Raw genomic sequence first — 26,850 nt, 5'->3', positions numbered from 1 at the left:
CCGCTGATGACAAGTGGTTAGTAACCTATCAAATTGTGGTACCTTAGTCATATAGACAGGACATTCTTAGTTTAGTCCATGAAACTCCCTTGGCTGGTAATTTAGGAGTCAATGAAACCTATCAGAAGATATTACTTCATTTTTATTGGCGTTGGAAAGATTTCATTATACTTTAATTAATATGATAAGGACATATTGCTTTGATACCAGAAAACATTGGAACGAACGTATTCACGTCTTATTGTTTGCTGTCTGTTCAAGAGTCCCTTGGATTTTGTCCTTTTGAATTTATTTTCGAACACACTGTTCCTGGAGCATTGAAGTTGAAAGAGAATCTTCTTCTAACAGAAGAATCAAAGATTAATTTACTTGATTATGTCTCTGATTGTAAATACAAACTATCAAAACTTGTGAAATTTCCAGAAATAATCTTCGGTCTACCCAATCGCAAATGGAATTAAGGTATAATAAAACTATAAAGAAAATAACTTTTCAACTTAGTGGTAAAGTTCTGCTCTCTTGCCCATACCTCAAAGTCTTCATCAGGCTAGGTATTATGGCCCTATACAGTTAAAAGAAAGTAAGTGACTTAAATTATGTCATCGATATTCCTGGGAGGCGGAAACAGAAACAACTCTGCCACATCAACATGTTAAAGGAGTATGTTGATTGAGATAGCTCTGTACTCATTCAATAGTTTAGTTCTTCCAGTCCCACACAGTGATGATTTAAAAGATGACGTACAAGCAGGTTGTAGTAACTTTGATTCAACCTATCTTCAAAACTTCTGAAATATTAAAGAATCTGGACAATAAACTTTCACATCTACAGCAACAGGAATAAAATGATTTCAAGCAACTAATATGTGAATATGAGCACTTGTTCGCAGATGTTCCATCCCAAATAAACAAAATCTAGCATATGTTGAAATTCTAGATTCTAAACCTGTAAAACTGTTTGAAAAAGGACATTGAATAACTGGAGTTCGCCGTGTATTCTTGTGCCGAAACCAGATAATTCTTTATATATGTGCACCGGCTGCAGAAAAGTGAACAACAGTGTTACCGAAGCAGAATCATTTCTAGTACCAAGAATTGATGACTGTATGGACAGAATTGCAAAATATGCCACCAAGTTTGACCTACTAAAGGATTCTGGCAGATTCAACTTACGGATAGAGCAAAACAAATTTAGGACTTTGCTACTCCAGATAGACTCTACCAATACAAAGTGATGCCATTTGGTATGAAAAATTCTCCCTCTGCATTCCAGTTCTTAATGAACATGATAACATTTAGTATATATGGATGTGATACGTACATCGACGACGTCATTATATACAGCGATTCCTGGATTGATCACCTGGAAACTATATGGAAATTCATCCATTGCTTGAGTGATGTAAATTTGACAATTTATGTAAAAGTGAGTTTTGCCGAGCTTGTGTCACATTTTAGGACATATTGTGTGACACAATAGAGTTAAGCCTCTAGAGGCTAAGGTTTAAGATATCCATGAATTTCCTGTGCCTATCAACAAAAAGCAACTGTATATTTGGATATGGCTGGATATTACCAGAAATTTTGCTCAAATTTTCCCATATTATTAAGCCACTGATCAATGTATTGAGTAAAAAGACCAATTTTTATTGGTCTGATAAACGTCAGGGAGGCGTTCGATCAATTAAAGGCCATACTCAAAAGTGCATTAGCTCCAGATTAAAAAAAAGACCTAATTTAAATGTCTGTTGATAGAAGTGAGATAGAGGGTGGTGAAGTGTTAATTCAGGAAGATAAAAATGGCTTGGGTCATGCAATGTGCCTTTTCTATGAATAATTAAATAAACATTCTGAAGATTACCTAGGGCGGCGATATCATTGGCTGTCCCCTGGATATGGTGACAAACAAGATCGTAAGTTTAATGAACTGCCACAGCCAACAAAACGATCCTCCAACTTCGCAGTTTTCTTTGTAATGGCTAATAGGTTTATGTTGAGGAAAAATATTCTGGTCCCGTTGATCTCCTCCAGAGGGGATCCTCGTTTGGGGAGACTAGAGGGCCTTACATATATTTACTTGATGTGAGTGATGGGTTTGACCCTGGGGTCTACAGTTGTTCAGTCAATCCATATTGAATCCTGGTTTATGCAGCTGGCAACGAATCTAGCATTTCAATTACGCGCCGTGACAGCGCAGCGCGACCGACATTGGTTGCATTATGTTGCTTGCCCCAAACTGGTTAAGGTAAATAACAACGTTTTCATTTTACATATTTCGGCTATTAATTCTCCTACCTCGTCTACCAACTATTTAATAAAAGTCAAGTAAACAGTGAAAAAACATGCAAGATTACGGTGTCCCTGCTTAGCGAAATACTGCCTAGGTGCTTTAAACATGCCCATACAGATATTGATTGAAGAGCCTCCCTATAACACAGCGCAAAGAAATGTCGGCGACGTCAAAGCAGAGCTCGTGATGTACCTCTAGACATCTATGGGTGCTAACAAAGTTCCGGTCCTCCGCCAGGAAATTTCACCCATTATGTAACTAAAACCGATCTCATGGCTATGCACCTAAAGGAACGCCAGGCGTAACAATTCTGATTTGAGATGGAACGCATCGCAGAACTTTGACGGTACCGTTCCCAGCAACAACAGCTACGTTTTCACCGTCACGTGCGCGAGCTTCGAATTTATAAACCTTCATTCGGGCCTCGTCGATAGTAAATGGGGGCCTGCAGTCCCAAAATGGAAGCAGTGCCTAGGCAGCAGCGTCGCAAAATAAATCTTCATGACTCCATGTTAGACGCAGGGGACAAGATCCGCTGCTAAGGTCTCAAAGTCTTCGAACAATAACCGACACCATAGCTGTTTTAACCTCTTTTAGCTTTCACATTCGCTTTTTCCCCTCTTAAAAGAGATATGGCAGAGGGGCCATGCAACCTTGGTGACGACATGTGGACGCAGTTATCAACATGCGCCCACATCGGCAAGGGGAATAAGCTGCTGGTGGAATAGTACCTTCGCCAATTCGGGGTCAGCGTGTACCAGTTCCGACTGTTGAGGGACGAGGCCGCGGCTCAAATAAACATAGAGCAGTGGGGGCCACTGCTACAACTTGTATCACTGCAGCAAAATGTGTCTAGTAGGGAGGGGACGTGGAGGCATCGCTTATCACTACAACCACATCCCCTAATTCGTCGGCGACGACGTAGAACTAGTTCTTCTGCTATCATGGTAGGAATATCCCATGTCAGTGGCCTGAAAATCTGGTTCTGTCTCGAAAACGTTGTGCTTTACTGGGTCTTGTCAATCGACCGAAAAAACCCAAATATAATTGCTAAGGCTACATATAGACGACTTCATGGCTTAAACCCGGGACAAGCCCGCTGGTGACCGTTTCAACGTTAGGCGGTCAAAGCTAGAGCGGTCACGGCCATGAAAAGCAATAACATCTCATTCAACCACGTCTCCTTCGCTCGCGATAAGCTGTACGCGCGCGAACACATTCTCCAAAAACGCGCAGCCTAGCTAGAAAATTAAAGAGTCGTCTCGCCTTGCTCATTGAGAAACTATAATTCTGTGCACCCAGCTTAAAAGCTGGACTGAAAAGACACTCGAAGGTGGAAGGTCAATTATTAACGGTTTAATATTGCCAATATCAGCAGGAACCTGCGATTGCTCTAGACCAACTTCCTCAAATACATCTTTCGTGGTCGACGGTACCTCGGTGAAAAAAAAATCAAAAACACGATACATGCCAGGATTGGACTGCATCTATATGAGTAGTATATGGCGTCACCCTAGCGTCAAGTGGACTTACCATGCAAAAACAGTCGATTCACTCTGGCGTCAAGGGGAATTTAACATGGGAAATTTTAACATGGATGGAACTGTAGAGCGTCAAGGGGAATTGAACATGGAAATTGAACAATGGGACTTTAACGTTAAAATATGGGGTTTGCACTTTGTCGTAAATGGAAATTGAACATGGGAATGTCACCTAGATGTCAATGGGAATTGAACTTTGGGTGACGTCATGAGGTTTATAGGGTCAAAACATTTTATAGGGATTTTAATGTATTTGTAAGGACAAAGGGTAGATAGGGACAAACATACAAATACACATTTAAACACACAGAAAAGACGACAGAAATGTTCTAAAACAAACCTCACAGAGAGAATAATGGCTCAAAAAAAGAAAAGTCTATTGTATGGGTTCAAAACATTTATTCAAGTATATACATGGGCTCTCTGGCCTGTGCTTTGGTCTAAGCACTATCCATTTAATACATAAACATTTCTACATCAAACAAACCTATTTACTAGTTATTTAGTTCTTGGCTCTAGTAAACCTGTTTACATTTAATGTTCATGTATAAGAAAAAGCTAACACAAAACAAGTAACATGCAATCAAATAGGACAAAGTTCATGTTTCTCTCTCTCTATTCGTCTCACACGTTGTTAAAAATCTGGTCAGCTAGCACTTGTGTCCCAGCGTAGATATTTCCCATCACTTAATCCGTTTCATTCATAAATCGGCTGTTATATCCATCGTGCTAGGTACACTTATCAGTAAGCAGATCAAGTGCAGTCATCGTCTTCTTCCCATGGAGGTACAATGTATACCATATGAATGGTTACTTTTCCTTCGTTGATGTCAAATTTTCCTCTCATCGACTGCACGTCTTCAATAGCCCTAAAAAGTTTGGACGAAGTTATTTCTGCAGATGTGCTAAATCCGAGACATACAGGTGAGTTCAAACTGTCGCGATACATAGATAGGCTCAAACGACCTCGATCTTTGACTTGGCAATGACATTTGAGTTCCTCTAACAGTGAGTCAAGTAGGTCCGTAATGAAACCTGCTACTTCCTCGGCTGAAATGTCAGACGCGAAGTCTCTAAATTTCACCGTGTAGGTGTAAGTTGTCGTTCTAAATTTTCTTGAGGTCGCTGTCTCAGTCATTTGGATGCTAAAATACTCCTGTAGGTCTACTGAATCCTTTCCCTTCTTGGACGCACTTTGCTGTGACGGTATGGTAGTGAAAGAGGTCAGTGATGTTTGTTCCTTCTCTTTTTTCATCTGCGTAGAGTGATTCATCTTTCTCGTTGCTTGTCCTCGCAATGAAGTGTCGTTCTTGGAAGTCGTCCCTTTTTATACTGGGTGATATCAGTATGTCCATAAGGTAAAGTTTTGTGGTCTGGAAGTTTCACTAGCTGCACGTAGTTTGTCATGGCGTTAGTCCATAAATAACTAAGATGTGTTACTGCATTGGTGATGTGATAGTGAGGCAAAGAATCACACCCGAGTTTCTCGTTGGACTTGAGTCTTACGCTCTATACTTGCTGTTTGAAGGGATTCATTTTTTCTCAATTGGTCTTAGTAGTGACAATGAACTGTTGGTCTTGGACGTTGTCCTTTTTTATATGCTGACCAATATTGATGTGACCGTACGGCAAAGTAAAGTGGTTGGGAAGTCGCACTCGCTTCTGGTACACGATTTGATAGACTTTTTCCAAGGGTCGACTGACGATGTGGTGAGTGGGTAAACGTACAATCTTGTTCGGCTGGTAGGTGGTCACTTTAAAGTTTGCATCCTCTCCAGACTGCAATGCTTCTTTCAATACGCCAAAGTTGACCACACGACTGGTACGATAATTCAGAGTCAATCCTTTCACTTTACACTCTGTGTGCACTTCTCCTTGTGGGTCCCGGTATTCGTAGCCGTAATTTTTAGGACCGCCACTCGCGAAACTTAGAATCTTGTCGTCAGGATGTTCGTCTGTCCAGGCTCCTAAACGGTCTCCTTCGATGTTAGGGTGTTGCTGACCCGGTCGATCGATGTAGATGCAACTGTCCGTGTCAAAGTACAGGACGCGATCCCCTAACAGTTCTAAAGCTTCGTACAATTTTAAGCGAGCATGAGCTGTCACGTAAGCCGCAATGATGACATTTCCAAAAGGGTCGTCTTGTACAAAGTCCAGATCTTCTTCGTAATTGACCAAGATTAAATTCTCTCGAACGACGTCCACGTGTTTCATGTATTTGGTTTTGTCGTGAATCATCTGGAAGTAGCGGGAAGGTTCTGTCAAATATTCCGTCTTGGGTAAACACGGTCGTTGTGCCATTTTACCCCACAAGCAATTTAACATCACTTTGGCAAACGATCGCCTGCCTTCGTTTTTCTCGATGTGGTCTAAAGTGATGCCTTCTTGTTCCCGGTATTTCTCTTTGAATTTTATTTGGTCTTCGGGAGTGTGACACCAGGAAGGATAGCCGCTGGCTTCTTGCTTCAGTTTCAAAAAGGCATCCACGTAGTCTGCGAAAATGCCTTTCTGAGTAGGGTCACCCTTGTGGTATTGTTGTGTCTTGGGAAAGTGGCAAATTTCGTACACTTCTAACAGTTGGTATCCCATGTCCATAGCTTTGAACAATTCTACGCTGACCCAGGTTCCCGTCAAGGCCCGTTCTTCCTGGGTGTGCTGACAAGGCTGATCTTGGTTGCACGTTTCGGCACAAGTACGGCACAAGGGAAACATCAGTTTGCCTTGACAATGGTGAGGTAAGACGGGATGGTATAGGTTCGTGGGAGGCAAAACTTTGCACTTGATCAAGCCTTCGTATTGTCGAATGTTGACCAGGTCGATGTGTTCCGTCAGCAATCGCGGGTGCCCTGTAGGAAAGTGGCAATATTTGCACACGTAGGGATACAGCGAACACACATCCAAGTATTTGATTTCTTCTCCTTTCTCTTCGTCGGCTTGGTACAGCAAACAGGTGGCATTGGTCCTTCCTCCGTACAAACTATCCCTCGGGTTCAGGGGGTCCATCAGCTTGTAACTTTCCACGACACGTTTAAACTCGGGATCGATTTTCAAACGGTGATCGTATTCGTGTTCCCACATTTCCACCACTTGGTATCCTTGCTGTTCTAACTTCAAGCGTCGCTGACAAGTGTCCTGGTACAGGTCTTCCATGGTCCGTTGTAAAAACTGATTTTTAGTGTCACGGTCAGGGTAGCAGACGGGACATCCGTGAAATAAGCAACCGTTAAACTCATACACGATCTTGGGGTTTTTTAAGTCCCAGCCATCGACCGAATACGTTCCGATGGTCCTTTCGCCTCCTCCGTTGCGGGCATGCTGAATCCATTTGCCTTCCTTGTCGCACAAGTAATGTAACCAGCGTAGGGCTTTGACCGAGTATTGACGCTTGACATAGTTGGTCGTTTGAGGACTGATGACAGCCACGGTCTTTTGAGGCATGAATCGCTGGCGGTACACTAAGGAACACGCTTTGGCAATGGTGCAAGCTTCTTTCAAAGGATCGACCCCTCTGTGTTCCATGAACAGTTCTCGAAATTTTCCACAGCAACGTCGTAAAATGTCCACGTCGGAACGACAATACTTTAACATTTCTTCCTGAAAGTCGAAGGGGTCAGAGGCATGAGCCTGGTAGCAAGCGTAGAAATCTTCTCGTTGTTCGGTACGCATGTTGTCGGGGTCGTAATAGTGAGCCTCAGGCAAATGGGGTAGAACGGCATGTTGATTGGCTTCCGTATTGAAAAAGTGTGGAAAGTACCCTTTAGCCATTTCTGTCATTCCAAACGTTTTAGGCATTCGACTCAAAGGCATGGCCAAGTAACTCGTCGAATCTTTAAACTGCACTTGTCCCACTTGCATGAAAATGATTTTGGCTCCGTTCAAAGTGACTTTAGGACGTTCGGTGCCATGTTCCGTATAGTACCTCAAAAGAAACTGTCCATCGTATCCGGAGAAATTGTCAGCCATCACTGTGGCATGGCGATGACAATCTCGGTAACGTTCGATGTCCTCTTTGCTCCATGTCTTGTCGATGGGGTCTAAGACCCATTTGGCAAAATCGTCTAGCGTCTTTGGTCCTCGAAAGAATTTTTCAAGCCCTCCAGGAATTTTGCTGCAGTGAGGGCAATAACTGAAGATAGGTTCTTGAATACACTTCTCGCACGCTCGATGAGCCACGCAGAAATTAGGAATGTGAATGCCAGTCTCTTGCATGCATTCGAAATCGAAAAAGATGAAATTGCCTTTCTTCTTGTGACCGTCCTCTTTCTCTGGTGGGGGTTGGTATTTTTGCACGTAACATTGGTGTTCCAAGTCCACGATGTGGTGACAAATGTGACATTTTTTCTTTCCTGAACATACGTGTGCCTTGACACTATTGGTACGTATGCCTTGTCCACACGCGGGGCACAATCTCAGCAGTTGACAAGCGCATTTCTTCTGTGAACCATGCGTCTTCAAATGTTGTTGGTAACAGGTAGGGCTGACAAACGTGCGCAGACAAGTTGAACAAGGCACTGGTTCTTCGCTCAGACAGGGTTGAGAGGCCAAACATCCTGAGCATTTCCATCCACAATGTTTGTGTTGCTCTCGATTATTATAACCATAGTCACATTTCTCACAATAATAAACATATCCCAGGAATCCAATGATACTGGTAATGGTATCGAAATGTTCATCGTGATGATAAAGGTGAATGTATTTTCCGTCCTTAAAATGTTGGCCTCGAAACAACAGAGGCCCGCGCATTTCTTGAGGGTGCACTTTCAAGGTGTAGCGTGGAGCTAGGGCATCTTGCAATTTTTGCATCTCAGGAATGCCACAGGGTGTGTCTTTGGACAGTCCGGCTTGTTGTAACAGGAGTTCTGCTTCATTTCGTTGTTTGGCTCGGTCGGATTGTTGAATAGTTTTCCAGGTTCTTTTCCATTCTACCGTGTCGTTCTTGTTGGCATAGGTTCGTCCCACCACGATGGCACGGGCTAAACACATCTGGTCATGAGGGTTGTTAATTCGGATGAGACTTGTTTTGGTGTTGCGAAGGTCGTCCACCAATAAGACCTTTTTGCGTCCTGTCCCTTGAGGAAGAGAGACGTGAGCCATTTTCAGTGTGGCTTTACCATCGGTGATGTCAAACTTGTCATTGGATTGTTGCACCTGTTGTATCTTGTGCATGACTTTGGAAGGGGTCAGTTCTGCGGGTCTGCTAAACTCGATCCAAACAGGGGATTTCAAGCTGTCGTGTTGTATGGATAGTGTCAAGCGATCGTCTTCTTTGGGTTGACATTGTCGCTTGAGTGTGGTGAGCAAAGAATCCCACATCTCGGTGATGAACCCTTCTGCTTTCTCCAACGGTACGTCGGACTTGAAATCTTTAAACTTCATCGTGTAGGTGTAAGCCGTGGTTCTAAATTTTCTAGAGGAGCGCTTTTCCGTCTCTCGAATGTGATAGTACTTTTCAGGGTTGACTGGTGAACTTTGGTTTGGAGTAGACTCTCTCTGTCTGGTCGCAGACGTGGAAGGTGTTGGTTCAGGTTCGCTCATGTCTTCTATTTGAGCGAACACTTCTTTTCGTGTGTGAGGCGATACGTCACTTCGCTGCCTCTTACGTTCTTCTTCTCTCTCACTGAAATCGTGCGATCGTTTCATCTCGATTGCTGATTCAGAAATGATTTAACCAAGTTCATTCTTTCCATATATACCCTCTCTACCTCTCGTTGTGACAATGACTTGGTATATTTCACAAGGCAAGTGAAAGCCAAGCATATAGGAACCCAACGACAGCGTTGCGTCTTAAACACCTCATGCATCTTGACGACCCTTCGATTCAAACCCTACCACGAAAGAAAATAGTTGCAAGAAAAATAAAACAGACAGTTGGTGTCTTCAAGAGAGCTAGAGACGGCACTGTGTCGCTGGGACACGTACGTACGTACTCCAGAAAACTACGCTACTCGACAACGTGAGTGTGCTTGTCAAAATGTTTGAATAAGATTAAAAATGTTTGTCAGTTTCAAAACGCGAACCAGTACTGTGTCCGTTTAATATTTGATGTGGCAAGAAGAAATGGTACAATACGCAACAAAGGGTTTGTACGTTTACACTCCAATCTGTCTGTACTGCAATGGTAACAGCGCTCTTGCGTTGGCATTATTTTGCCACACTACCTTTTAAATAAAACAATGCATCACTCATCATAAACGATTTCATTGGCTATACTTATTTTCTTACCGCTTTCGCTTCGAATTGACTTCAGTACCTTTTCGCACAGCGACAAGATCGGACGTGTTTTTTTATTCTGCGTCTGGTCGCTACACTACTTGCCCTGAATTTACAACCAAACAATGTGTTACACATTGTAATTGACTTCATTGGCTAACCGATATTTTACACTTCTGTCTCTGTTGATGTGAGTGTGCTTGTCAAAATGTTTGAGTAAGATTAAAATGTTTGTTAGTTTCAAAACGCGAACCAGTACTGTGGCCGTTTAATATTTGATGTGGCAAGAAGAAATGGTACAATACGCAACAAAGGGTTTGTATGTTTACACTCCAATCTGTCTGTACTGCAATGGTAACAGCGCTCTTGCGTTGGCATTATTTTGCCACACTACCTTAAAAAAAAAACCCAATGCATCACTCATCATAAACGATTTCATTGGCTAAACTTATTTTCTTACCGCTTTCGCTTCGAATTGACTTCAGTACCTTTTTGCACAGCGAGAAGATCGGACGTGTTTTTTTTAATTCTGCGGCTGGTCGCTACACTACTGTCAACAAGCCCTGAATTTACAACCAAACAATGTGTTACACATTGTAAGTGACTTCATTGGCTAACCCATATTTTACAATTCTGTCTCTATTGATGTGAGTGTGCTTGTCAAAATGTTTGAGTAAGATTAAAAATGTTTGTCAGTTTCAAAACGCGAACCAGTACTGTAGCCGTTTAATATTTGACGTGGCAAGAAGAAATGGTACAATACGCAACAAAGGGTTTGTACGTTTACACTCCAATCTGTCTGCACTGCAATGGTAATAGCACACTTGCGTTGGTATTATTTTGCCACACTACCTTTAATAAAACCCCAATGCATCACTCATCATAAACGATTTCATTGGCTATACTTATTTTCTTAACGCTTTCGCTTCGAATTGACTTCAGTACCTTTTCGCACAGCGACAAGATCGGACGTGTTTTTTTATTCTGCGGCTGGTCGCTACTCTACTTGCCCTGAATTTACAATCAAACAATGTGTTACACATTGTAAGTGACTTCATTGGTCAGTCGATATTTTCCACCGCCTTAGCTTCAAATTGGTTTCACTTGTTATTCGCACCGTGAGATGATCAGACACGTTTTTCTGTACCTGACCATTAGTCACTTCACAAACAATAAAACTTAAACACAAATGATCACGCCATGAGCGGCTCATGGAAATTATGTTAGTCATGTTACGAAATATAGCACGACTTGTTTGGATGTACTTTTCTGTGGTCACTCTTTAATTACATGCGTCTTCAGTTCACTCTTGTGATATTTTTTGTAAAGGGTGCATTTTTTCTATGGATGTGATTGTGTTATGTTCTATATGTTCTTTTATGTTTTCAGTGATTTTACTTTATATCTATATTTTAATTTAGATGTATAGACTATGTAGTCTGAAATAAAGAATTCTTATCTTATCTTATGTAAATGGAATGAGTGTTTCTTTGAAACTTTCATAAGGAAAATGTGCCATAAAAACATACGTACGTGTCGTCATATTTTTAAAGTAGGAATACATGATCTCTCTCTCTCTCTCTCTCTCTCTCTCTCTCATTGTAGTTTTGATTTATACCCTAATGGAATATGTTCCCGTTTGAAGATACCTCTCCAAAATTGTGATCAGTAGTCACCATAATTACGTGAACTGTTCGTCATGTCATTTTTTTCAAAAGTTTACACTCTAAAAAATTGTAGAACGATTTTTTTTCTTCCATCGGTAAATCTTTGTATGAAATAAAAGCTTGAGTTTGCACAATTCTGGTATCTTAACTTTATCCGGTTTTGGAACTGCAATATGTCACGCAATTTTTTTCTTTTAACGTTAGATTTACAGTTTTTCAGAAAAAAGACAATCACACGGCTTTTTTAAGAATGAAACAAATGACATTGCACTGTATAACCCTGCCTATGGTTAACTCTGAATTCTAAAGTCAAAACATGGGTTCAGGAAAAAATGTAACAATGTTCGTCCTATATTCTCTCAGTTTATACTGAGGATAGGACGAACATTGTTACATTTTTTCCTGAACCCATGTTTTGACTTTAGAATTCTGAGTTAACCATAGGCAGGGTTATACAGTGCAATGTCATTTGTTTCATTCTTAAAAAAGCCGTGTGATTGTCTTTTTTCTGAAAAACTGTAAATCTAACGTTAAAAGAAAAAAATTGCGTGACATATTGCAGTTCCAAAACCGGATAAAGTTAAGATACCAGAATTGTGCAAACTCAAGCTTTTATTTCATACAAAGATTTACCGATGGAAGAAAAAAAATCGTTCTACAATTTTTTAGAGTGTAAACTTTTGAAAAAAATGACATGACGAACAGTTCACGTAATTATGGTGACTACTGATCACAATTTTGGAGAGGTATCTTCAAACGGGAACATATTCCATTAGGGTATAAATCAAAACTACAATGAGAGAGAGAGAGAGAGAGAGAGAGAGATCATGTATTCCTACTTTAAAAATATGACGACACGTACGTATGTTTTTATGGCACATTTTCCTAATGAAAGTTTCAAAGAAACACTCATTCCATTTACATAAGATAAGATAAGAATTCTTTATTTCAGACTACATAGTCTATACATCTAAATTAAAATATAGATATAAAGTAAAATCACTGAAAACATAAAAGAACATATAGAACATAACACAATCACATCCATAGAAAAAATACACCCTTGACAAAAAATATCACAAGAGTGAACTTAAGACGCATGTAATTAAAGAGTGACCACAGAAAAGTACATCCAAACAAGTCGTGCTATATTTCGTAACATGACTAACATAATTTCCATGAGCCGCTCATGGCGTGATCATTTGTGTTTTAGTTTTATTGTTTGTGAAGTGACTAATGGTCAGGTACAGAAAAACGTGTCTGATCATCTCACGGTGCGAATAACAAGTGAAACCAATTTGAAGCTAAGGCGGTGGAAAATATCGACTGACCAATGAAGTCACTTACAATGTGTAACACATTGTTTGATTGCAAATTCAGGGCAAGTAGAGTAGCGACCAGCCGCAGAATAAAAAAACACGTCCGATCTTGTCGCTGTGCGAAAAGGTACTGAAGTCAATTCGAAGCGAAAGCGGTAAGAAGATAAGTATAGCCAATGAAATCGTTTATGATGAGTGATGCATTGGGGTTCTATTAAAGGTAGTGTGGCAAAATAATACCAACGCAAGTGTGCTATTACCATTGCAGTGCAGACAGATTGGAGTGTAAACGTACAAACCCTTTGTTGCGTATTGTACCATTTCTTCTTGCCACGTCAAATATTAAACGGCTACAGTACTGGTTCGCGTTTTGAAACTGACAAACATTTTTAATCTTACTCAAACATTTTGACAAGCACACTCACATCAACAGAGACAGAATTGTAAAATATCGGTTAGCCAATGAAGTCACTTACAATGTGTAACACATTGGTTGTAAATTCAGGGCTTGTTGACAGTAGTGTAGCGACCAGCCGCAGAATAAAAAAAAAACACGTCCGATCTTCTCGCTGTGCAAAAAGGTACTGAAGTCAATTCGAAGCGAAAGCGGTAAGAAAATAAGTTTAGCCAATGAAATCGTTTATGATGAGTGATGCATTGGGTTTTTTTTTTAAGGTAGTGTGGCAAAATAATGCCAACGCAAGAGCGCTGTTACCATTGCAGTACAGACAGATTGGAGTGTAAACATACAAACCCTTTGTTGCGTATTGTACCATTTCTTCTTGCCACATCAAATATTAAACGGCCACAGTACTGGTTCGCGTTTTGAAACTAACAAACATTTTTAATCTTACTCAAACATTTTGACAAGCACACTCACATCAACAGAGACAGAAGTGTAAAATATCGGTTAGCCAATGAAGTCAATTACAATGTGTAACACATTGTTTGGTTGTAAATTCAGGGCAAGTAGTGTAGCGACCAGACGCAGAATAAAAAAACACGTCCGATCTTGTCGCTGTGCGAAAAGGTACTGAAGTCAATTCGAAGCGAAAGCGGTAAGAAAATAAGTATAGCCAATGAAATCGTTTATGATGAGTGATGCATTGTTTTATTTAAAAGGTAGTGTGGCAAAATAATGCCAACGCAAGAGCGCTGTTACCATTGCAGTACAGACAGATTGGAGTGTAAACGTACAAACCCTTTGTTGCGTATTGTACCATTTCTTCTTGCCACATCAAATATTAAACGGACACAGTACTGGTTCGCGTTTTGAAACTGACAAACATTTTTAATCTTATTCAAACATTTTGACAAGCACACTCACGTTGTCGAGTAGCGTAGTTTTCTGGAGTACGTACGTACGTGTCCCAGCGACACAGTGCCGTCTCTAGCTCTCTTGAAGACACCAACTGTCTGTTTTATTTTTCTTGCAACTATTTTCTTTCGTGGTAGGGTTTGAATCGAAGGGTCGTCAAGATGCATGAGGTGTTTAAGACGCAACGCTGTCGTTGGGTTCCTATATGCTTGGCTTTCACTTGCCTTGTGAAATATACCAAGTCATTGTCACAACGAGAGGTAGAGAGGGTATATATGGAAAGAATGAACTTGGTTAAATCATTTCTGAATCAGCAATCGAGATGAAACGATCGCACGATTTCAGTGAGAGAGAAGAAGAACGTAAGAGGCAGCGAAGTGACGTATCGCCTCACACACGAAAAGAAGTGTTCGCTCAAATAGAAGACATGAGCGAACCTGAACCAACACCTTCCACGTCTGCGACCAGACAGAGAGAGTCTACTCCAAACCAAAGTTCACCAGTCAACCCTGAAAAGTACTATTACATTCGAGAGACGGAAAAGCGCTCCTCTAGAAAATTTAGAACCACGGCTTACACCTACACGATGAAGTTTAAAGATTTCAAGTCCGACGTACCGTTGGAGAAAGCAGAAGGGTTCATCACCGAGATGTGGGATTCTTTGCTCACCACACTCAAGCGACAATGTCAACCCAAAGAAGACGATCGCTTGACACTATCCATACAACACGACAGCTTGAAATCCCCTGTTTGGATCGAGTTTAGCAGACCCGCAGAACTGACCCCTTCCAAAGTCATGCACAAGATACAACAGGTGCAACAATCCAATGACAAGTTTGACATCACCGATGGTAAAGCCACACTGAAAATGGCTCACGTCTCTCTTCCTCAAGGGACAGGACGCAAAAAGGTCTTATTGGTGGACGACCTTCGCAACACCAAAACAAGTCTCGTCCGAATTAACAACCCTCATGACCAGATGTGTTTAGCCCGTGCCATCGTGGTGGGACGAACCTATGCCAACAAGAACGACACGGTAGAATGGAAAAGAACCTGGAAAACTATTCAACAATCCGACCGAGCCAAACAACGAAATGAAGCAGAACTCCTGTTACAACAAGCCGGACTGTCCAAAGACACACCCTGTGGCATTCCTGAGATGCAAAAATTGCAAGATGCCCTAGCTCCACGCTACACCTTGAAAGTGCGCCCTCAAGAAATGCGCGGGCCTCTGTTGTTTCGAGGCCAACATTTTAAGGACGGAAAATACATTCACCTTTATCATCACGATGAACATTTCGATACCATTACCAGTATCACTGGATTCCTGGGATATGTTTATTATTGTGAGAAATGTGACTATGGTTATAATAATCGAGAGCAACACAAACATTGTGGATGGAAATGCTCAGGATGTTTGGCCTCTCAACCCTGTCTGAGCGAAGAACCAGTGCCTTGTTCAACTTGTCTGCGCACGTTTGTCAGCCCTACCTGTTACCAACAACATTTGAAGACGCATGGTTCACAGAAGAAATGCGCTTGTCAACTGCTGAGATTGTGCCCCGCGTGTGGACAAGGCATACGTACCAATAGTGTCAAGGCACACGTATGTTCAGGAAAGAAAAAATGTCACATTTGTCACCACATCGTGGACTTGGAACACCAATGTTACGTGCAAAAATACCAACCCCCACCAGAGAAAGAGGACGGTCACAAGAAGAAAGGCAATTTCATCTTTTTCGATTTCGAATGCATGCAAGAGACTGGCATTCACATTCCTAATTTCTGCGTGGCTCATCGAGCGTGCGAGAAGTGTATTCAAGAACCTATCTTCAGTTATTGCCCTCACTGCAGCAAAATTCCTGGAGGGCGTGAAAAATTCTTTCGAGGACCAAAGACGCTAGACGATTTTGCCAAATGGGTCTTAGACCCCATCGACAAGACATGGAGCAAAGAGGACATCGAACGTTACCGAGATTGTCATCGCCATGCCACAGTGATGGCTGACAATTTCTCCGGATACGATGGACAGTTTCTTTTGAGGTACTATACGGAACATGGCACCGAACGTCCTAAAGTCACTTTGAACGGAGCCAAAATCATTTTCATGCAAGTGGGACAAGTGCAGTTTAAAGATTCGACGAGTTACTTGGCCATGCCTTTGAGTCGAATGCCTAAAACGTTTGGAATGACAGAAATGGCTAAAGGGTACTTTCCACACTTTTTCAATACGGAAGCCAATCAACATGCCGTTCTACCCCATTTGCCTGAGGCTCACTATTACGACCCCGACAACATGCGTACCGAACAACGAGAAGATTTCTACGCTTGCTACCAGGCTCATGCCTCTGACCCCTTCGACTTTCAGGAAGAAATGTTAAAGTATTGTCGTTCCGACGTGGACATTTTACGACGTTGCTGTGGAAAATTTCGAGAACTGTTCATGGAACACAGAGGGGTCGATCCTTTGAAAGAAGCTTGCACCATTGCCAAAGCGTGTTCATTAGTGTACCGCCAGCGATTCATGCCTCAAAAGACCGTGGCTGTCATCAGTCCTCAAACGACCAACTATGTCAAGCGTCAATACTCGGTCAAAGCCCTACGCTGGTTACATTACTTGTGCGACAAGGAAGGCAAATGGATTCAGCATGCCCGCAACGGAGGAGGCGAAAGGACCATCGGAACGTATTCGGTCGATGGCTGGGACTTAAAAAACCCCAAGATCGTGTATGAGTTTAACGGTTGCTTATTTCACGGATGTCCCGTCTGCTACCCTGACCGTGACACTAAAAATCAGTTTTTACAACGGACCATGGAAGACCTGTACCAGGACACTTGTCAGCGACGCTTGAAGTTAGAACAGCAAGGATACCAAGTGGTGGAAATGTGGGAACACGAATACGATCACCGTTTGAAAATCGATCCCGAGTTTAAACGTGTCGTGGAAAGTTACAAGCTGATGGACCCCCTGAACCCGAGGGATAGTTTGTACGGAGGAAGGACCAATGCCACCTGTTTGCTGTACCAAGCCGACGAAGAGAAAGGAGAAGAAATCAAATACTTGGATGTGTGTTCGCTGTATCCCTACGTGTGCAAATATTGCCACTTTCCTACAGGGCACCCGCGATTGCTGACGGAACACATCGACCTGGTCAACATTCGACAATACGAAGGCTTGATCAAGTGCAAAGTTTTGCCTCCCACGAACCTATACCATCCCGTCTTACCTCACCATTGTCAAGGCAAACTGATGTTTCCCTTGTGCCGTACTTGTGCCGAAACGTGCAACCAAGATCAGCCTTGTCAGCACACCCAGGAAGAACGGGCCTTGACGGGAACCTGGGTCAGCGTAGAATTGTTCAAAGCTATGGACATGGGATACCAACTGTTAGAAGTGTACGAAATTTGCCACTTTCCCAAGACACAACAATACCACAAGGGTGACCCTACTCAGAAAGGCATTTTCGCAGACTACGTGGATGCCTTTTTGAAACTGAAGCAAGAAGCCAGCGGCTATCCTTCCTGGTGTCACACTCCCGAAGACCAAATAAAATTCAAAGAGAAATACCGGGAACAAGAAGGCATCACTTTAGACCACATCGAGAAAAACGAAGGCAGGCGATCGTTTGCCAAAGTGATGTTAAATTGCTTGTGGGGTAAAATGGCACAACGACCGTGTTTACCCAAGACGGAATATTTGACAGAACCTTCCCGCTACTTCCAGATGATTCACGACAAAACCAAATACATGAAACACGTGGACGTCGTTCGAGAGAATTTAATCTTGGTCAATTACGAAGAAGATCTGGACTTTGTACAAGACGACCCTTTTGGAAATGTCATCATTGCGGCTTACGTGACAGCTCATGCTCGCTTAAAATTGTACGAAGCTTTAGAACTGTTAGGGGATCGCGTCCTGTACTTTGACACGGACAGTTGCATCTACATCGATCGACCGGGTCAGCAACACCCTAACATCGAAGGAGACCGTTTAGGAGCCTGGACAGACGAACATCCTGACGACAAGATTCTAAGTTTCGCGAGTGGCGGTCCTAAAAATTACGGCTACGAATACCGGGACCCACAAGGAGAAGTGCACACAGAGTGTAAAGTGAAAGGATTGACTCTGAATTATCGTACCAGTCGTGTGGTCAACTTTGGCGTATTGAAAGAAGCATTGCAGTCTGGAGAGGATGCAAACTTTAAAGTGACCACCTACCAGCCGAACAAGATTGTACGTTTACCCACTCACCACATCGTCAGTCGACCCTTGGAAAAAGTCTATCAAATCGTGTACCAGAAGCGAGTGCGACTTCCCAACCACTTTACTTTGCCGTACGGTCACATCAATATTGGTCAGCATATAAAAAAGGACAACGTCCAAGACCAACAGTTCATTGTCACTACTAAGACCAATTGAGAAAAAATGAATCCCTTCAAACAGCAAGTATAGAGCGTAAGACTCAAGTCCAACGAGAAACTCGGGTGTGATTCTTTGCCTCACTATCACATCACCAATGCAGTAACACATCTTAGTTATTTATGGACTAACGCCATGACAAACTACGTGCAGCTAGTGAAACTTCCAGACCACAAAACTTTACCTTATGGACATACTGATATCACCCAGTATAAAAAGGGACGACTTCCAAGAACGACACTTCATTGCGAGGACAAGCAACGAGAAAGATGAATCACTCTACGCAGATGAAAAAAGAGAAGGAACAAACATCACTGACCTCTTTCACTACCATACCGTCACAGCAAAGTGCGTCCAAGAAGGGAAAGGATTCAGTAGACCTACAGGAGTATTTTAGCATCCAAATGACTGAGACAGCGACCTCAAGAAAATTTAGAACGACAACTTACACCTACACGGTGAAATTTAGAGACTTCGCGTCTGACATTTCAGCCGAGGAAGTAGCAGGTTTCATTACGGACCTACTTGACTCACTGTTAGAGGAACTCAAATGTCATTGCCAAGTCAAAGATCGAGGTCGTTTGAGCCTATCTATGTATCGCGACAGTTTGAACTCACCTGTATGTCTCGGATTTAGCACATCTGCAGAAATAACTTCGTCCAAACTTTTTAGGGCTATTGAAGACGTGCAGTCGATGAGAGGAAAATTTGACATCAACGAAGGAAAAGTAACCATTCATATGGTATACATTGTACCTCCATGGGAAGAAGACGATGACTGCACTTGATCTGCTTACTGATAAGTGTACCTAGCACGATGGATATAACAGCCGATTTATGAATGAAACGGATTAAGTGATGGGAAATATCTACGCTGGGACACAAGTGCTAGCTGACCAGATTTTTAACAACGTGTGAGACGAATAGAGAGAGAGAAACATGAACTTTGTCCTATTTGATTGCATGTTACTTGTTTTGTGTTAGCTTTTTCTTATACATGAACATTAAATGTAAACAGGTTTACTAGAGCCAAGAACTAAATAACTAGTAAATAGGTTTGTTTGATGTAGAAATGTTTATGTATTAAATGGATAGTGCTTAGACCAAAGCACAGGCCAGAGAGCCCATGTATATACTTGAATAAATGTTTTGAACCCATACAATAGACTTTTCTTTTTTTGAGCCATTATTCTCTCTGTGAGGTTTGTTTTAGAACATTTCTGTCGTCTTTTCTGTGTGTTTAAATGTGTATTTGTATGTTTGTCCCTATCTACCCTTTGTCCTTACAAATACATTAAAATCCCTATAAAATGTTTTGACCCTATAAACCTCATAACGTCACCCAAAGTTCAATTCCCATTGACATCCAGGTGACATTCCCATGTTCAATTTCCATTTACGACAAAGTGCAAACCCCATATTTTAACGTTAAAGTCCCATTGACGTTAAAGTACCGGTCCTGTTCAATTTCCATGTTCAATTCCCCTTGACGCTCTACAGTTCCATCCATGTTAAAATTTCCCATGTTAAATTCCCCTTAACGCCAGAGTGAATCGACTGTTTTTGCATGGTAAGTCCACTTGACGCTAGGGTGACCCCATATACTACTTATATGGAATTAAGAGGTATTTTCTTTTAGGGTTTTATTAAACTTACATATATATTGAGTTCCCTACGTCTCGAAATCGGCTCGACTAATTTTCTTTTGACTTTTCCGACTGTTGGAAAGGATCACTAGCTAGAAAATCTGTATGTGACGTTGAAATCATAATCTCCCAAGTTGGGGTTTATTGATAGAATCAATCCAAAATGTATATTTATGTATATCTATGTTTTTTGTAACTCCTGGTACACGATGTTGTCTACTTTTTATAATTTTCGTTCATGGCTGTAATGTGTACAGAATATCTCTATTTCTTTATTTCGTTTTGCCTACGTGACTTGAATCTGTTAAGATAATAATATTGCATAGGATATATAAATAGATGTTTATGTATGTGTTGACAAATATTAATAATACTTTTAATAATAGGACTTAAATGGCGCCTTTGGCTTAATGTCTCAGTGGCTGATGGGGTTTCGACGTTTTTAGAATCATTCTATAACTTCCCATTCTGTAGGCTAGATTACATGAATAGGCCTAATTGACGCAAATTGGGTAGTGTATTCTGTCACCTGGGGTCAATTGCGAAATACAGTCGCAATATACCGTGTATATATGGAGAGAATTAAGCAATCGGTTTCATTCCGATTTTGTTTTTAGTCATTCACACTTATTGTGTTCCTGTTGTAAGTCTGCAAACGTGTTTTATGTTGTACTTAGATATTATTCGATAGGAAAATCATTTGTTTGGATTGTTCAGTGGAAATAGGAAATGCTCATTATTTGGACAATAATATTGTTATGGAATGTTATAAATTATTCGAAGGATTTCTGGATAACGACATCTTGACAACGTCACGGTTCTTGGAGGACCAGTACATTTTCGGTTTTAAAATTTATGAGGAACGTTTCCTTCATTTAGGACTACCATAGACCTTTATATGGACTAGTCTGGAATCACTTGATTATAATGTAAGCTCCTCTCACATTTCTAATAGAAGCCCCTCCTTCTAATAAATTCCTCCCCCCCCCCTGTTCTTCCGCAAAAACAGAAATTCCGACCTTATGGAAACTTATAGATCCGTATATATCCATTATGGTTATGTCCAAACATTAAAGCAGTACATGAGTAAGCTAAGGACTGTTAGAAAAATCAAAACTACTTAATTAAAGAACGTTTTCAGTCAAACAGTGATGTACGGAATTCAAAGCCCCCACTTTGGAAAGTGCACCCGCTCCCCGGGGCGCCTATTACAATAACTACGGTATACATAGGCAAGATTTATTCCACTTCCGGTCTGTGTAACCCCACAAACCCGTATATTTAGCACCCAATATCTCGAAATCGGCAAAACGACTTTTGTATTAACTTCGTCTACTGTTGTAACTGATCCCTATCGAGGAATGAAATCAAACTTCGCTAGGTATGGGTTTAGTTTGTACAAAATACTGATAGAATTGATCCATTGTACGTATTTTTCATACCCGGTACCCCAATGTTTGTTTCCCCATCTCTAAGGATTTCAGCACACTAGTCGAAGTCAACTGAAAACTTCTTAAACTCGTCAACACTCGAAACATTTCTCCTCTAAGCACAATATGATCACGCAAGAGAACTGTACAATTTCACACTTGTATGTTTTTTTTTTTTTTTTGTTTTTTGCAGGGGGTGGGGTTGGGCTTCACATTTGCATGAGTCATTAGTAAGCTTCTCGATTCCGCATACTATTACTTCACGCCATGCACCACAAGACACGACCCAAACACCAAACACAGCTAATTAATCCTATATCAAATTACTACAAATATATACCGAACAATATCCTGAACCGTTCCTACATACAATCGGTGACCTATCTGCATTCAGCTTTATATAGCTGATACCAAAGAACCCTCGTATTTCTCGAATTCGGTTAGAATGATAGCAATGAATGCCCTCAAGAGTGTTCAGATTTGATGTAAGATTTCTTTTAATCGGTAGTAAGTAGAGGTAACCAATTACTTACTGAATCGGGAATAAGAAATAAGTACCCGACTGAATGCGAATAAAAAATAAGAACCCGACTGAATGCGAATTAGAAATAAGTACCCGACTGAACGCGAATAAGAAATAAGTACCCGACTGAATGCGAAGGAGGAATAAGAAGCTGACTGAATGCGAAAAATGTTTGAATCGGGAATAAGTAACTGGTCACTTATTGTTTATGGAATCGGTAACTGGCTAATTATTCCTTATGGAATAAGGAATAAGGAATTAGTAACAAGTTGATGTCAATCTTTGCTACATACCTGCAGTCAGTTGGCGCACATTGTCCTCTAAGGATTTTTGCTTGGACTCAAAATACTCCCGCATTTTTCTGAACGATATGCTGTTTTCAGCCATCCTACTAAAAACAGCTGTCAGATTTCTATCTAGATAGCGTAGTTTAGCATCGACCGAAGAATTATGTTCCTGGAACAAACCATGGAATTACTATTTGTATAACATTTAACTGATCTTGACCGATCTATCTACTTTTATTTACATGTCCAAAATCTATAGCATGCATGAAGATAATAATTACCGACCCAGCTTTCGGTGTTTGTATATGTTTTGTTTCCAATCTCTTATTTCTTGTTTATTTATTTATTTATTTATTTATTTATTTATTTATTCATTTTTACGATGTTTGTCGACCTCCTGAAGACATTACTTCATTCTACATTTTTCAAAAGTCTTCCTGTCATATCCTTGGACCAATTTGTTCCCATGACTGTTGACCTACGTTTAAGTCTTTGGGTTTTTCTTTGTTTATACTTACATACATGTATGCATACGAATGTACGTGGGCATTACAGGCCGAAGAAAATAGAATCAAAGCAAAAAATACCAACGAATGAACTTACCTGAAAAGACAGCAAGATCCTATCCAAGTCATCGGTTAGCTGGACGCGTGCTTTCTTCTCGGCTCTAAAACCGTTACGGATGGACATTAAGTGCGTCGCATTTGCAAGTTCAGTATGCTTAGCGTATGAATCGTTTGTCATCTTGTTTAAGAACATTTCTTTCAGGTCGAAAACTGAAGCATTGATGCCTTTAATAATGTCTAACATCACTGTCATCTCTGCCCGGAAATCTTCAAAGTTTTCATTTACATTTCTTTCGATTTTATTCAGTCGTTTGGTAAGAAGAATGTACGGATCATCTAATGCTGCAACAATCTCACAGACAAGCATAACAGCAACACGACAGCGTGTAAAGTGCCCCATATTTACTAACCACTCTGCTGGTATGGTATTTGTACATGCATTTTCAAGTGTTCATTTACATAAACAAGCACTTGTTTGCAAGACTTATCAAGTGCAGACACATGCTGCTTTCCTGGAAATGCAACGTGATCTTGTAAAATGTGTTTTCTCTCAACTGGATAGTCCTGATTGCTCAGAAAGAATAACATGTGCAGAGACCTCCAGTAGAATCAGCAGGAGGACACAAAAGACAAGGAGATTTCGGGAATTTAAAATTCAATATCGCACAAATACATATTGCCACAAGATGCGTCAGGTTTGAAAAGTTGTAAAATTATAACATGCACTGATGAAAATTTACACAATGACATCCACGACAGAGTATATGCAGATAGAATATTTTGTTCTTCTCCACGTCAGAAGCTTTTAAAATTAATGACACATCTTCAAATTATTGAATAATATTATGAGAAGCTAGTTTTGAATTCCTGATCTTATATATATATATATATATATATATATATATATATATATATATATATATATATATATATATATATATATATATATATAATGTGTGTTTACTTGGTCTATTTAGGGTTGGTGCATGAAGGCAAGGCGATGGGTTCTGTAAATGGATTCGAACCCCAATAGTGTAGGAATTAAAAATTCCCTTACCTGAATGAGAATATTATTTCTCCATATATATATATATATATATATATATATATATATATATATATATATATATATATATATATAGAGAGAGAGAGAGAGAGAGAGAGAGAGAGAGAGAGAGTTTAAATTGAATGTGGTGTCTGAACGTAAAATATTATGATCACATGCATGATCAGTATGTAACCACAGTCGCCAGTTAGTTGTAGGAACGAAAACGATTCTTCTCTCTATTCTCTCTACTGTATCGAATATATATATAGTAAAATTGTGTGGTAATATATTGCATGTGTGTAAACGTATCACGTTCTATATAGATAAATATAGATCTTGAGAACAAGTTTCGATGTAGAGCTGTATTAACATAAAATACATGGTCATTAGTCAAGTGCAAAAAGATCCCATTATTTTACATCAATCATTTAAAGTTGATCCTTCGTTCTGAAGCTTGATTATAGGAAAATTGTCTGAAAGGTATACGGGTGTATAACGTCTGTTGGCTATAAGGAACTTTCGATGGTTTCAAAATGATCATAGATATTTAATTCGGCCCATACTCTACTGGGATTCTTTGCAACAATAATAAGGAACTTTCGATGGTTTCAAAACGATCATAGACAATTAATTCGGCCCATATTATGTTGGGATCCTTTGTGACAAGAATATGTAACTTTCAATGGTTTCAAAATAGTCATATATATTTATTTAGGCCCAGATTTTATTATTACCAATAGATGCCTATTGGGCAATTAAAGTCGATAAGTTTGAATGTAAGTGAAGTGCCAGCAAGGGATGCATGCATTGGAAACTGATTAACTTATTAAATTAAGGACATTTAATGTTAATATAATCGTGTAAAATATTTTCTTCCTACACGAATCGTTTTGAACTATGCTCTAGTCTGTTTAGACTGCTCTCCCTCGATTTCAATTTCGATTTCTTTCCTATAAAGTTGTCTGTTTTCTAAAAGCAGCGGACTTTATTGTCCGTCAATCAGTGTCCAAGTACTACAGCTAGATGCGCGCTAATATAAACCTGTGCTTCATCTTTATGAAGTATTTGTAATCTCACTTTTGCGTTATTTACCCAGCTCTTCTTTTTCATTATTCTTTAATTTGTGCCCTTGGTTTCTGCAGCGTAAAGATAGGAAAGAGTGTTGAATTTCAGCCACATTTGGCATGGAGGTGTATGATGATAAAATCTTGAAGGAGTTTATATTCCAACTTTCACCAGTAACATTTTGATGATGAATGGAGCTTGCTTGCCCGTCATACCAGCTCTGATTTCAGCAGCATAATTTTACCAAGAAACGGTGTATTTCCAGCATTCCTTAGTTAGATCATTAAATGCCCATGAATGACCATCTTCTGCTGCCTTTGGTTTATCAAAACATGCTCCACTGTTTTAAGGACTTGTCCAGCATATTTTAATGAGCTGGGCCCTTGGCGATGTACCAATCGAAAATAGGTACAATCTTGTGTGACTTAATTTACATTTTGTCCAACATTTATTCAGGGGCTGTCACACGTTTAGGCAATTACCATAATGACATAAAATAATAAAAACTGATAGAAATTAACACAAGTGTTACTCAGAAGGTCAGACGCTTTTTTAGTTCGAAGTGCTTAGCTGCTGCCTGAAGTCAACGTGCCATGATGTGCATAGGGATGTAGTGTTGATCCTAGTCAGTCACAGAAAGAATATATGTTTTTTATTATTATTATTATTATGAGGGGTTCCTTTCACAGTTTGTTAGGTGGTTGTATGGCTATGAAATGTCTAACAACTTACGAGAAAGTAAATAAGTAAGCAATAATTCACCTTGCTTTTTTTTCTGCATATATATGTTTCTCTCTCCCTGTGTCCACTAAAGATATATCTTCCTGTCTATCTATCTCTCTCTGAATTTTTTTATAATTAAGAAATAAAAAGTATTAAGATAGAGGTTAGAGGATTTTTAACTTGTACTCTACGGAGATTCGAACCGGATCCGAGGGTAAACGGCAACCATCGCCTTGCCTGCATGTACCAACCCCTATACCATCTCGATCATGCTTACATCACCAAAAAGTGATGTTAACAAAGTCCGTTGGTACAGGCATTCGTGCGAAGTAGAAACACCCTCATGTCGACCTAGTATTTAATTCTCATCTAATTACAGTCATTCCGGACAGAAATCAAGGTATATAGAATTGGTTATATAGAACTACGAATATACACGAAACAGAATGGAAAGTGCTATCCCTTGATTCTAGACGAGAATGATTAATAATATTAACAGAAGTATGATTAATAATACTAACAAAAATTTCATAAATACAAATAAATAACATTACCATACAGGTTAAAGAAATGTTGATTCGTACTCTACGTAGATTCGATCCCGGGTCCACGGGTAAACGGCACCCATCGCCTTGCCTGCATGCACCAAACCCTATACCATCTCGACCATGCATACATCACCCACAAATTTTGTTACAAAGTCGTTGGTACAGGAATTAGTGCATGTTGGGTCGATGGCACAGACAACTTAACTAAAGGAATCGTTTGATGTTTTTAAGGAAATGGGTGACAGGAGAA

The 26,850-nt window shown here is 40.3% G+C and overlaps 1 protein-coding gene across 2 annotated transcripts in view; it reads right to left on the bottom strand.

The window, feature by feature from the left end:
* The window catches only part of LOC149779632 (uncharacterized), a 69,096-nt gene extending 45,371 nt beyond the window's left edge, over window positions 1-23,725 (bottom strand). Inside the window, exons 1-2 of one of the 2 annotated variants that reach the window (XM_089940429.1) lie at window positions 23,254-23,725; window positions 22,657-22,819 (exon numbers count right to left, since the gene is read on the bottom strand). In XM_089940429.1, coding sequence (XP_089796555.1) covers window positions 22,657-22,819; window positions 23,254-23,616 — 526 coding nt within the window. In that variant the 5' untranslated portion in view covers window positions 23,617-23,725. The remainder of the gene's footprint in view (window positions 1-22,656; window positions 22,820-23,253) is intronic. The other variant, XM_089940428.1, reaches the window with a different exon arrangement.
* Between the last annotated feature and the right edge of the window lie 3,125 nt (window positions 23,726-26,850).

The sequence above is a fragment of the Sinohyriopsis cumingii genome, chromosome 17 (assembly GCF_028554795.1).
Source record: "Sinohyriopsis cumingii isolate HCF-2022 chromosome 17, ASM2855479v2, whole genome shotgun sequence".
Taxonomy (NCBI): domain Eukaryota; kingdom Metazoa; phylum Mollusca; class Bivalvia; order Unionida; family Unionidae; genus Sinohyriopsis; species Sinohyriopsis cumingii.
The sequence above is the reverse complement of the archived record's forward strand: the minus strand, read 5'-3'. Positions and strand labels throughout refer to the sequence as shown.